Raw genomic sequence first — 13,851 nt, 5'->3', positions numbered from 1 at the left:
GTGGGATCATCTGGAAAAAAGACTGATATGCTGGCAGGAGGTCATAACATGAACCATCCCTTTATTGTTTGGAGGGATGGGGGAGTCTGCCATTTTGCCTTGGGTTGGGAGGTTCCTTGCTATTACACCACTCAAAGTGCTTAGCAAAGACAGAGCTGGTGTAGAAACAGGAAATGAGTGGCCCCAAGAGGGAGATGCTTAAAGCATTCTCCAGAAACCAGGTGGATGACAGATGGAGGAGAAAGGAAAGCATGGAAGGAGTGGCTTCCTGGGGAAATGTTTTTTGGAGAAAGCGGCTGTGGTTGTGCTGATTCATTGAATCTGGCATCTTGGTACCCCTGGGTCAGATGGTTTCTGAGGCAGATGCTGAGGAGAACCTAGTGAGCAATGGCCGTTGATTGACAGTAACCCCCACCTTGCTTTTGTTGACTCAGGAAGAGGTATCGAATGGTGCTAGCCAGTGTCGTGACTATCCAAAAGAACTACCGTGCTCACTTCTGGAAGAAGTCCCTCCTGCGCCTGAAGGCCTCTGCCATTGTCCTGCAGAAGTACTGGCGTGGGCAGCTGGCTCGCAGCCTCTACCGGCACCTGCTAGAGGAGGAACAGCAGCGGAAACGGGAAGCTGAGGAGCAGAGGCGTCGAGAGGAAGAGCGGATTAGAAAGGAGGAAGAGGAAAGACAATGGCAAGAAGAGAGGGAGCGTAGGAGGAAGCAGGAGGAGGAAGAGGAGAAGAAAAGGTACAAGGCAGTCTTGGTTCTGTCTCCCTGGCCCCGCTTTCACAAAACTGCAACTGAAGAGGCAGACCTGTGCCAGGACTGTACCACTTCAGACTGCAGGAGTGAGAGGGATGTACATGATTTAATGTTCCTCCATGTAAAGGATTCCCTGCGTATAGAAAATCAGGTGTCAGGGATAACTACCTCTGGTGTTTTAGTTTTCTATGTGGAGGACTGTGGGGTGTTTTTTATCCCTCTTGCCATTTGATCAGCCCCCTGTAGCCTGAAGTGGAACAGTCCAAACAGGACTCTGCCTTTGATGTGTTGCTCATGGTAGGCAGAGTTTTGTATATTCATCACTTTAAAAGAGCAGCAACACAGTACCAAACTTCTGTATCCAGGCGAGCCAAATTGTGCTCAGACGGACTTGACCTTTTAAAAAATGAATTATGGGAAGTAAGTCTGTATATATATGTTTCTAGTAGGGGAGGAGCCATGCATGGCCCTGAAGCCCCGCCTCCTGACCATTGGAAACATTACCCAACATCCTCTCTGCCTTTGCAGATTTCACCAGTTACTTCCTGCATTCTTTTTTGAGCCCAACCTCACTCCTTTATAGCTGCAAGCTGATACTAAATTCCATGCTTAGTGAGAATTGCAGAACACACAGTGCTAATGATAGGGCTCATCTGGATGATACCACTAAGCTGGGACTTTTTCCTTTTGGGCAGTCTTATACTCAGCACAAGAGACTAGCTATGGAGGTTGCACAACTTGCTCTGGTCAAGTGCTGGTCCCTGTGACCCAGGTAGGCCAAGGTGGTCTGAAGCTTCCTGAATATCTGGACTCTGCAGAATTTGGAAGCCCCAAAGCAGCGCACCTGGGCATGTCTTTTAGTCTCTGGGCTGAAAGGACGACTAAGCGCTAGGCTCTGAGGTTGTCGCAGGACATCATTGCAGGTGGCTGGTTCAGGACTACAAGGGTGAGCACCACAGGTTGCAATGCAGTGGTAGCAACTGCTCCCTTCTAACACTATGATCCTGCTTTCTATAAACATAAATTTTATGAAATAAACAAATAAGGGTGTATGGTTTCTAAACTACCTTTTATTTGAAGACAAAACCTCCAAGTAGCACAACAATAAAATAACACAGCAGCAGTAGCATGTCAATATAACCTTCTGGGAAAAATCACCTCATTAAAACATCAGTACCATGTTTTTAATATTTTCTTGTTTGTAGGTCACCCAGGGAATATTGATTGATCAATTGCTACAGAAATTTAATTTTTTATTAATAATAATGTGTACAGTTTCTCTGTCCTTGACATACACCCATTTGCAGTGAGCTTTTTAAAAAAATATATAGGTATTGGGTTTTTTTAATTGTGTATGCGCCTAACACTGTTCCATATATGTTACCACAGTCAACAGCTCTAATAATAATGAAGTGATGATTACCAACCAAGTTATTACTTTTACCCTTGGAAAATGATATGTGACTTTAGGAAGTTGTGTATTTTTAGAAGGCTTCTTCTTGAGGGAAACTACTGCATAATATTTTTCTTTAAAAACACAGTTTTGGAGCCCACATTATTTATTTATTCTAGAAGTCCAGCCTCCAATTCCCTTTTCTTGGCTTTGTGGTCAATCAGGAGTCTTCAGTGTGACCTTGCCTCTATTCCACTCTGTCCAGTTTCTTAGCTTGTTCCTCAGTCACAAGAGGGGAGAGCCGGGGAAGTATTGACACAGCTGCACACCTCAAATTAAACCAAGCCTGAGATAATCTGGCTGTCCTATGGGAAGAGGGTGCCTTCAGCTACCTTAAAGGTAAAGGGATCCCTGACTGTTAGGTCCAGTCACGGACGACTCTGGGGTTGCGACTCTCATCTCGCTTTACTGGCTGAGAGAGCCGGCGTACAGCTTCCGGGTCATGTAGCCAGCATGACTAAGCTGCTTCTGGCAAACCAGAGCAGCGCACGGAAATGCCGTTGACCTTCCCGCCGGAGCGGTACCTATTTATGTACTTGCACTTTGATGTGCTTTTGAACTGCTAGGTTGGCAGGAGCAGGGACCGAGCAATGGGAGCTCACCCCATCACAGGGATTCAAACCGCCGACCTTCTGACTAAAGAGTATGTTCATATGACATTTTTTATCCACTGTGAGGCAGCCTCCATTTCCCTCCACATGCATTCTGCAGTGTGACTTGTTGTTCCATGTGTGTTCAATAGCAGTCAGCATCTGTTCTGAAGCCTTACCAAAGCCTTACAAAAAACAAAACAAAACCCCAACCAGCCTTCTGAAAACCCAAGCCTTTTATTAATATAATAATTTCCCTTGGTTTAACTTTAACAGCTCACAAAATTTTTGATCCGAATGCAAATGACTGAGGCAGCAGTGTTATTTAAAACGTCATTGATTTCAGCAAATTTTCATGGCAAGCTGGACTGTAGATTTTATTGATGAGTTTGTTCTTTGTTTTTGAACAGAGAAAAAGAGCAGCTTGAAGCAGCACTGCAGATGGCTCAGGTGTGTTCCATTATGACTCCCATCATATGCCTCTCATTTCAGAATACTAAGCAGAATACGAAGACATGCTGGTGATGTTTGTTGCTTGACCTTTCCCTCTTTACAAGCTAATCCAAGGTACTGTTTGCAGAATGCAGTGCTATGCTGTTAGGGTGACTCCGTCCTCAGTCTAGATGACGATTCAACCCCTATAAAGTAATATAAACGCCTAGGATTGCATGCCAGCAGGCATCAACTTGCACAACAGAACTTCCCTCTCCTCTCCTCTTTCTTGAAGCTCACAGCACATCCTCAAAATCTTCTCCAGAAGGTTGGGGGACCCTCTGGAGCAGATTTAGGGGTGTGCAAGGAGCAGATGGGGAAGTCCAATTGCACAAGCGAAGGTTTGTTGCATGAGCAGAAGAAAAGTGTTGGATATGTCCCTAGATGTTGAGTGTTACATGTAGCTTGATCCTAGGAATGGCGGTACAGTGTCATCTAGCTTGAGGACAGTTTCAAAGTACTGTAATAAACAGAACTGCATTCTGCAAACACCGGATACAACCCATAGTTGTACAATTATAGTGGAATGTGTAAATGTCAGCTGTTGTGGAATCCTGATGAGGGTTAGCAATGTGGCATGTGGGACGGTGGGTTACCTCTTTTGTGCCACAGTCCTATTGAAAAATACTTGGGGGGGGGGCAGCTGCTATTCAGCTCTGAATGAAAGCGTGCATTGGTGCCAATGGAAATTTCTCCCTTGAACCAGATAGAGGCTCAAGGGGCACATTTTTTAAAAAATGGTGAGGGGATTGCAGCTGAGAGGTGGAATCTGCAAAAAAAATTCCCTACTGACCCCTGTTCATTAATGAGATCTTCTGGTGGATCAAAGACACTTCCATCCAAGGCACATTTGAATCCAGCCTATTGTCACTTGGCTTGGCGATAGACCATAGCCTTTTAAGAGAGTTGGAAGTGCCTGTGAGAACCTTTGCTTCCCATGGTGTACAGTACAGATGTTTAGTTCTTTTGTCCCATGAGTACCTCGTTAAACAGGCCAGTGTTTTTTTAAAGCAATACAAAACAGCCAAAGACCAGTGGCAAAAGTGGTGTGAACATTCCCATCACAAAACAGTAACCCTCTCTCAAACCACCTTAAACTTTACGGGGAGGACATAAAATTTTAAGTAAGACCCATCTCCAGCCACTGTTAGAGGCTGTATGCTTCTGAATACCAGTTGCTAGGCTCACAAGGAGTGAGAGAGTGCTGTTGCACTCAGGTCCTGCTTGGAGGCTTGACATGGGCATTTGGTTGGTCACTTTTGAGAGAACAAGATGCTGGATTAGATGGGCCATTGGCCTGATGCAGCCCTGATACAGGGCTCTTCTTAGGTTCTCATGCCTTAGAACAATTAGAAGAAATGTTGCACATGCAGGGAGCAGAGGGAAGTGCCACTTGGCCGCCATGCAAACTCCTGCTTTCTCAGATCTGTTACTGTGACTTCATTAAGGCTGATCTTTCTTTCAGATGGAGGCGCTAAGGACCCAAGAGGAAGACCAGCCTTTGCAGGAAGAGGAGCAGCGTCAGATGGAAGAGATCCTGCGACTGGAGAGGGAAATTGAGAAGCTGCAGTGGCAGCAGAAGACTGACCACATCACCTGTGAGAACACCAAAAACGAGATAAAGCGGCAGAGGGAAGAGGAGATCCAGAGGCTAGAGAAGGAGGCGTCCAGGGTCGCACAGGAGTTCCTGGAGCTACTGGATTTTGGGAATTTGGATGAGAGCGTGCAAGGCTTCGAGCACTCTCTGTCCAACGAAGGGACCCTCAACATTGAATGCAGCCTTGTAGCTCCCCTGGCTGAGGAAGAAGAAGACGAGGGCTTTCCTGCAGATGAAGAGGGACCACCAGTTCCCAGCCCAAGTCTCCTGAACCAGGACAGCAGCACCAGAACCAGTGACAACTATTATTCCGAGGAAGATGCTTCTCCAAATATGCCAGTGCCTAGGAAGGGAGAGAACGAGGAAAGCAACTCTCTGTGTCTTTCCACAGAGAGATCTGCAAGCCCCCAGAAGGAGCAGCCTATGGAAAGCATCTACCAATCAGCCTCGGAAATCCTGCAGAGTGACAATGGGGACTCGGAAGAGCCAATTTACAGCTTGCCTCCAGATGTGGAGTCTGACTATGACCACGAGGAGTTTGATGGCAGCGGAGAGGCTGGCAGCACGTCCGCTGAGCCCCTGAATGGGGAGGAGGCCTCGCACAATTCCCACAGCAACGGCATGGACTCCAACCGCGGCAGCTTAGACTCGGTAAGGGCCGTTGCCTTGAAGCAAAAAACAGATCCTGCTTTCTTTTTATCTTTCCTGTGCACGTTTGGCACCTCAGTGCTCTTTTGTGTTAATTAATTATGTGCTCCTTGGGGTTAAAAGGCACTTTGTTTTCTTCAGTCTACATTCACAGCCATTGCATTTCATCATGATGCTTGTGAACACATTTCTACTCCCTCCCATCCATTGGATTGCCTAGTTTCATCTTGCATAACTGTCCAGTCCTTGTGGTCTCTCATAGGCATCTCCCAGCTTGGTTTCATTGGAAAATTCAATCCACACTTTTCCTGTTTGCAATCAAAGTTGCAAACAAAAAAGAAAGGGGGAAATGTAGTGAATAAAGTAAGTCCCAAGACTGATTCCTAAAGAACTCCACTTCTTCTTGCAAGCTGACCTTGGAACTTTTTCAGTCTTCCCCTGTCTCAGGATGTGGTCTTGAAGGTACAGGATGCAATAGCTTGGATGAAGCCAAGAAGTTCTGGGCTTGGGCAATGCCTGGATGGGAGACTTCCAGGGAACTGTGTGTTGCCTTGAGTTCCATCATAGAAGAAAGGCAGGATATAAATATAATAGAAGAAAGGCAGGATATAAATAATAAAATATAGGCACAGGATTTTGTTTTGTTCTTAAGTGTTAAAATCCATTGTGTTGTGTTTCCTTTAACCCAGGGGTAGCCTTTGGCCTCCAGCTCCCATTAGCCTCAGCCAGCGTGGCTCAATGGTCAGGGATGCTGGAAGTTGTAGTACAACAACATTCGGAGGAAATCACATTGACTGCCTTAACCTATTGGTTACTTTACCCATTTTCTGCCATGTTTGTATTTTTCTGTGTGATACTGAAAGCTTACTTGCACAACTGGTGTGTCTGTGCGCACATGTTTGCATATGCACATTTCCCATTTATTATTCACATCTTCATGCACATTTGTATGTTTTTTATATATGTTGGAATGTGGATTTTGTGCCTGGTATTGGTGCATTACTTGCAGCTACAATTGCTGTATGGGTATTTGTGTCTGCCAGATTTACAAGGGCACTTACTGGATTTTGTTTGACCCGATTAATCATGCACACAACAGCCACTGTCCCCGAGAACACACTCATTGTATGAACCTTTTGGGGGTGAGCTTAAAAAGGGAGCTCATATGCTTTAGAAGCTATCCCATGTAGAATGGCAGTTCACCCGTTTAATCTATTTAACGCCTTTGTGTTGCCCATACGGACATATATATATTGTGTGTGTGTGTGTGTGTGTTAGGTTGTGTGTAAAGTTGTAGCTTTTCACAGGATCTGCTGCAGAAGGGGGTTAGACTGCCCCCCCCCAGAAGGGGGATAATGAGAGATGGCCAGAATGCATTTGGCTGAACATCAGAGAACTATTGCAATAGAAAATTGGAGGTTCTTAAAGCAGATAGTTCCAAAATGGAAATAGAGGCCAAAGTCTACATGTTGGCAACTGAGTATGGCAGGTTTTGGCCTTTGCCTTGAAATCACTCACCCACTTTAGATCATTCCTGCTTCTGTATGGTTATCATACTGCCTGGCCAGCTCAGCACTCAGATCTGTAGTGGAAGTGCGATAGGACTTGGCAGGTTGTGCCGCTTTGTTTCTGGAGCGTAACCATTCTTTTTGCCTCCAGTTTCTAGACAGTGAGGATGAAGGGGATGCTTATATGGACACGGATGAAGAATTCTGCAGCAGCCGGGTCACTGTGCTCAATGGATCGGGGCCAGCCTATTTTCACAGCTATCTCTACATGAAAGGTAAGCAGCTTGGTCAGTCCCCTAAGCTGAGCCGTTTTCCCCTGCTCCCTAATCCCCCCTCATCTCCCCTCAGTATTTGCTCCCTGTTTTGCTGTTTTGTTCTTCTTCATTTCCAGTAAGGCTTTTTGTCAAGGAGGGATTAGAAGGGACCTTGGTTGCTTTGCACTGGCATCCACATAAAGGCTGTGATATGCAGTCCCAAGTGTTGGGTCTTAATGGGCATGTACAGATGATAACAGTTTTTAGAGATGGCAGAGGCCCTGTTGTGGAACATGCTTGAAGTGATCTGGCAGCACTGTGAAGCAGTATTTGGGGTGGTAGTAAGGGGGTGGATAAATGAAATTAACGCTTGATGCTACAAAATTTGCATTTCTAAAAAAATGATCTTAGTGGGGAGGGAGGAGGAACCATTTGGGCCTCACTTCAGGTAACAAAATATCTCATGCCAGCTTTGTGTGGGCTTGTGCAAGTACACACATTTACCTCCCCACTCCCAATTTTACTTTGGTAACTGGCAGACCAGGGTGTTGTTTTTTTAGGGTTGTAGGGGGAGATAGTAATACAAAAAGTCAACCGCTGCCTCGCTGTACGTTGCAGCTAATGCCACTGTGATAAACTTGTGCATGCTTTTGCATGTTAGCATTCTGTCTCTACAGGAGGCCCCACATTTTTCAGGGAACTGTTATGGCCAAGGGCAGGAAGATACACATGCCACTGTCTTTGTCAGGTGTTTGTGGAGTGCAGGATGGGGACATTCTGGTGGTGCAGTAACTTTGACTGTGTCTCTTTTCTCTTCCTTGCAAGGGGGCCTGATGAACCCCTGGAGACGGCGCTGGTGTGTCCTGAAGAACGAGGCCTTCATGTGGTTTCGAGCCAAGCAAGAGGCCTTGAAGTCAGGCTGGCTTTACAAGAAGGGAGGAGGCATGTCCACGCTGTCTCGCCGGAATTGGAAACGGCGCTGGTTTGTGCTGAGAGAGGCCAAGCTGATGTACTTTGAGAACGACAGTGAAGAGAAGCTGAAAGGGACGATTGACATCAGGAAAGCCAAGTATGGGACACTATTATGTCTAAGCCCTAGGGATAAATCAGTATCAATATTGATTGGTAACAGGAGATGTTTGGGGAATCCTTAACAACCTGGGCCTGAGGGGAAATTGTTTGACTCCTTAAGTCCTGTGGGACATGTTTAGGCCTGAGGCTGTTAGAGAGGGTGGGGCCTTAGACCCCCTTACCTGAGTGTAAGGGCTATTTTTAAAGCTTCAGTGTCAGTCCTGCATGCATAATGGTGCTCTAGGACCAGGCCCATGCAGAGCTTGTTTGAGGCCTGGGGCGGGAGTCTTGTTCTTGGCATGATAGCTTAAGTCTGGCAGGCCCCTGGTGGTATCCCCCAGCCTGTTTATCCCTCTGCGGCCTGTGAAAAGTTCAACTGACTGCTCCCCCCCCCCCACATGCATGGGCCTATTTAGGACTGATTTGAGAATTTTCTTGTAGCAAATTTTGCCCCACATTCTTGTGCACTCCCCCTGGCCTCTCTTGTCAGTACCCTTCAACCTGAATTGGTTTAGCTGTCTCTTTGCCCACATTAAAAGTCTTTTCAGTGATGTTGCCCTTGCAGTGGTTCCTTATCAACACAGCCCCCAAAGGTGTCTCTCTAGGTGCAGTAGGCAGTACCCTCATTCCCACACCAGCCTGTCACCTTACTTCATCTTTGGTTGCTGTTGCTTCCTTGTTCTCAAGTATTTTCAAGAGATCAGGGAAGCGCTGAGCCTCCTTGAGACCAGGCAGTCCAATGGAGATGGATGCCAAACACAGACAAACTGCTTTTTCATCCTGGCTCTTCACACTTGTTGTTTTTCAGGGAGATTGTGGATATTCACGAGAAAGAGAATGCCCTTGATATTGTGACAAGTGATCGAGTTTACCACATAGTGGCAGAATCACCAGAGGATGCCAGGTAGGGGATGCAGGGATATCTGTGTGTTTTTCTTAAAAAGTTTCTGCTTTTTCCCAAGGCGAGGGGTGGGAGAGCTGGAAGCAACACCCCTCCCATGATGTTGTGCTCTAAATAGAGAAGCAGTTATAAAAATAGGGAAAGGCAGGAGAGTGGAAGATGACTCATGATATACGTGTTATCAAATCATTGTCTTTGTATGATGTTATCGGTATTAGTAAATATATTTAATTACTTCTATGATGCTTTGTATACAACTGCATATTAATTATAGTATTCTAGACTATTAAAAATTAACCATTTCAGTGATAAATATATACGGGTGTGTTTTTTTAAGTGTCTTCTGCTTCTGTCTTTCTTACAGTGACTGGTTTAATGTTCTGAGCCGTGTGCACAGTGCTACAGAGCAACAGCTGAGAGAGATGCAGGATGAACAAGCCAACCCAAAGAATGCTGTGGTGAGTGGGGGGTCAAGTGGACCCCTGAAACTGTCACTCTTCTGGCTGATGAAGGATGTTCCTAGGCATTTGGTTGTCCACTGAGAACGAGATGCAGGACTAGATGGGCCGTTGGCCTGATCCAGCAGCTGGGCTCTTCTTATGTTCATCAGTAAACGGCAGGAGAGTTCTTCATGGGCACCCTTTAACAGGACTGAGTTTGAAATAAAAGGGAGGCTGTCTGAAGGATTTAACACCCTCAGCTAGTTTGATGGCAGGTATGGTGGGCAAAGGACATATCTGAAGCAGGATTTGGGCAAAGGGATCATGATCAATGCCAGGAAGATCTTTGTGGGGAGCAGTGTGTACACCAAGTGTCATTTGGAGAGGTGACCAACCCTCCAGGACTGTCATCCTCAAAGAATTGTTCAGGGGGAAGGGATATGGAAGCCCCATTTTGTTAATAAAGCGAGAGCAAATATGTCTTCATTTAGGGCCTGACACCAAACCAAGAATACCGTCAAAGGTGGACTGTGCCCAGGAACTGTAGCTTGCAAATGGAAGGGGAAGGTGGGCTTTTGAAATTCCACTCTTGATAGCAGAATACTTGAAGTTGTTAGGGTGCATTTCAGGGTGCTCCCAGACAGAAGGTGTTACATTACAGATAACTGAATCAGCATATCTGACCCTTGCATGCCGTATTGGGGCTGTACTGATCAGAACAGCAGATTGGGATCTAGCAAGACATGTGTGGGAGACGCAGTCTAAATCTGCAACGGGAAACTAACCCCATGCTAGCTGGTACTTTTCCCCTTGGAGGTATCTTCCCAATGCTTCTTCGATTTTACAGGGTGTGTGTATGTCTAGATAAGATAAATGTATGCACACATACATACATACATACATACATAGCTCATTCACACACATAAGGACTTATGGGGAGGGGTAGTGCCATGTCTCACCCCTGGCACACATTGGAACCTGGTCATCCATGGAGGTCAGAGGTTTTTGATCCACTCAGTCATTCATTCCTACAGGAGCTCCAGATGTTGGGATTACAGTTCCATCATCTCTCATCATTGACCATGCTGTTTCAGGCTAGCGGGAGTTGTAGTCCAAAGCATCTGGAGGGCAACAGGTTGAGGAAAGTTGCCCTCTAGGAGAAAGTAAAGGGGTGCACTTAGGGACTCAACATGTTCACTGCCTCCTGGTGACACCAACAATTACAAATGCGGCCTACTTATAATTGCGGAGCCACATTGTGTATTGTTGTTGCTGCTGTCTTCCACAAACATCCCAATGTGATGTACAAAAGATAATAAAAACAGCTAAAAATCAGTTTAAAACAGCAGGGGGAAAAGCAAGATGAATTTAAAAGCAATAAAAAGTGGATGCCTATGTGTGGATCACACTGGAATGGAACAGAATGGTAGGAACTGGATCTTGCATATATCTAGAAGTTTGTTCCATTTTTTGTTGTTTTAAAGGGAACCCTGGACGTGGGGCTCATAGACTCAGTCTGTGCTTCTGACAATCCTGACAGGTAAGCTACAGCTGAGTTCCTATTTGTGTGTGCTTTTTTGTTTTGTGATTTTCAAATATTTTTGGTGCAGCAACAATTGTGTAACGGGAAAATATTTAAATCCATCTACTGCATATTTGAGTAAATATAAATGCAACAGATAAGGAGCTACTTAAAATGCCTCCAGCCAGTATAAATATCTCCCAAATGGCTGTGTTTATTTTTAGTGACTGGCCATTGGCTCCAGAAGCTCCTTGAAGCATTTGCTTTCCTCTTAATAAAGTCTAGTTGCTGTGGGTTCGGGTTCTTGAGCTCTGGGTGTTTCATACTTCAGGAAAGTGTGTGCAAGTACACACCACCTGCCCTATGAGCTAAAGTTGTGTATGCTCCGCAGAGAGATGGCTGCTTTTATGGCACAGTACCATCCTGTGGGGTGCTTTCCCTTTTATATTACCATCGTTTTTGTTGTTATTATTATTTATTTATACCCCGCTTTTCTCCCTGCTGGGACTCAAGGCAGCTTTCAGATAGAAACAAGAACCACTAAAAACATTTTTTTTAAAAATCAATAATGAAAACTATATACGTATATAAAATCTGTTTAAGGCATACCAATAATTAGACTCAAAAACAGCATGGCACCAGCCCTTTAATTTAATTAAAAGCAGTCAGTTCCCAAAAGCCTGTTGGGACAAGAAAGCCTTTACCTGCCTGTGCAAAGGCAACGAGGAGCCAGTCTAGCTTCTCTAGGGAGGGAGTTCCAGAGACTGGGAGCAGCCACCAAGAAGGCCCTCTCCCATGTCCCCACCAAGCATGCCTGTGAGTGTGGCGGGCCCAGGAGAAGGACCTCACCTCAAGACCCAGGCAGGTTTGTATTGGTCAATAAGGTCCTTCAGACAGCCTGGGCATAAGCCATGTGGTGCTATATAGGTAATAACCCGCACTTTGAATTACGCCCGGAAACAGACCTGTAGCCAGTGGAGCTGTTCTAGCAAGGGAGTCATCTGCTACATATAACCAGCCCCTGTCAACTATCTGGCTGCAGCTTTTGGAGCCAGTTGAAGTTTCAGAGTACTGTTCAAAGGCAGCCCCATGTAGAGTGTGTTAGAGTAATCCAAACTGGATGTAACTAATACATCTGTCACTGTGGGCAAATCAGACATCTCATACACTTCCCCCTCTTCCCCATGACACATGCCCATTTCTTCCAGAATAGTAGTTTTTCTGGAATTGGCAAACACTAAGCACTTCCACGGTTTTAAAGTTGCATCTGAATCAGTAATCTGACTTGCATCCTTGAAAAGGAGAGCAAAATCAATGTGTTTCTGTGTGGCCTAATCTTCACATGTTTTCTTGCACAGCTTGAGTCTGGGCAAAAACAAACAGATTTGTGTTGTGGCTTTGGAAAAAATATTAATATTGATGATGATAATGCTGACGACGAGATACTAATTTTGATGATGGTGATTTTTCAGGCCAAACTCCTTTGTGATCATCACAGCAAATAGAGTCATTCACTGCAACAGTGACATCCCTGAAGAGATGCACCACTGGATCTCCCTGTTGCAGAAGCCCAAAGGCGAATCCCGGGTCGATGGGCAGGAATTTCTTGTGAGAGGTATGAAGGCAAGATGAAAGAGCTGGCTAAATATACTGTGCCTGAGGCAGAACACCTAAACAGTACCCTCCTTCCCCAGTGGTGTTAATAATACAAATAAGCCATTTGCTGGCCTTTGAGGCAGCCTATCTCACCATAGCACTAGTTGCTACAGTCATGGCACAGCTCACTCTTCCAAAGTGATAATGGGATTTTCCACTTTATAAATGGGATATGAAGCTGATGATGACCATGAGAACTGATGCAACAGAGTGGCTCATAACATGGAGTGGTGAGAAAGCCTCCAGTTCAAATCTCCCCTCATCCAGGAATTCTCTAGGTGGCCATGGGCAAGTTTGCTGCTTTCTTTGCCTCGACCCCACCTGTTCATATTGGCATTGCAGGATGCTTGTAAGGATTTACTAAGATGAAGCCACTATAGTCTTCATGTTTTAACAGCAGTGTATAAGTGTTAAGAACTGAGGTATGTATTCACACCCTTTAAGTGTGGGTTTCACTGACAAGATACCCAGGGTTAGCAGCAGAGTATATACCGTATTTTTCGCCCTATGGTACGCACTTTTCCCCCTCCAAAAATGAAGGGGAAATATGTGTGCATCCTATGTGCGCACCGACCCCCCTCGCTCTCCAGGCTTCAGGAAGCTATCCGCTAGCCGTGGGAGACGCAGCTCTCCCACGGCTAGCGGAGAGCTTGCCTGCACCCAGAAGCTTGGGGCGCGCTGAGCTCAGCTCGCCCCAAGCTTCGGGCTTTGCGCAGCGCTCCGCTAGCCGTGGGAGAGCCACGTGAAGTCGTGCGGCTCTCCCACGGCTAGCGGATAGCAGCTTGTTCTGGGGGCGGGGGGAACCTCGGGCTTCCCCCGCCCCAGCCCCGCACCTGGGGGAGAAATAATTTTTTTTTATTTCCCCCCAAAAAAACCAGGTGCGTCCTATGGGGCGGAAAATACAGTAATCTGAGGAACGATGTAAACAGAGTGAAGTTTGAGGTGACTGTGATTCATCCCAGTAATT

General features: G+C 45.8%; 1 protein-coding gene across 1 annotated transcript in view; it reads left to right on the top strand.

Moving 5' to 3' along the window:
* The window catches only part of LOC309368030 (unconventional myosin-X-like), a 75,308-nt gene that overhangs the window by 50,646 nt on the left and 10,811 nt on the right, over positions 1-13,851 (top strand). The window contains exons 23-31 of the mRNA XM_081907789.1: positions 435-737; positions 3,206-3,245; positions 4,753-5,535; positions 7,192-7,315; positions 8,120-8,363; positions 9,174-9,269; positions 9,631-9,724; positions 11,191-11,246; positions 12,701-12,843. Coding sequence (XP_081763915.1) covers positions 435-737; positions 3,206-3,245; positions 4,753-5,535; positions 7,192-7,315; positions 8,120-8,363; positions 9,174-9,269; positions 9,631-9,724; positions 11,191-11,246; positions 12,701-12,843 — 1,883 coding nt within the window. The remainder of the gene's footprint in view (positions 1-434; positions 738-3,205; positions 3,246-4,752; positions 5,536-7,191; positions 7,316-8,119; positions 8,364-9,173; positions 9,270-9,630; positions 9,725-11,190; positions 11,247-12,700; positions 12,844-13,851) is intronic.

This window comes from Podarcis melisellensis (genome assembly GCF_964234715.1).
Source record: "Podarcis melisellensis genome assembly, chromosome: 1".
Classification (NCBI taxonomy): domain Eukaryota; kingdom Metazoa; phylum Chordata; class Lepidosauria; order Squamata; family Lacertidae; genus Podarcis; species Podarcis melisellensis.
The sequence above is the reverse complement of the archived record's forward strand: the minus strand, read 5'-3'. Positions and strand labels throughout refer to the sequence as shown.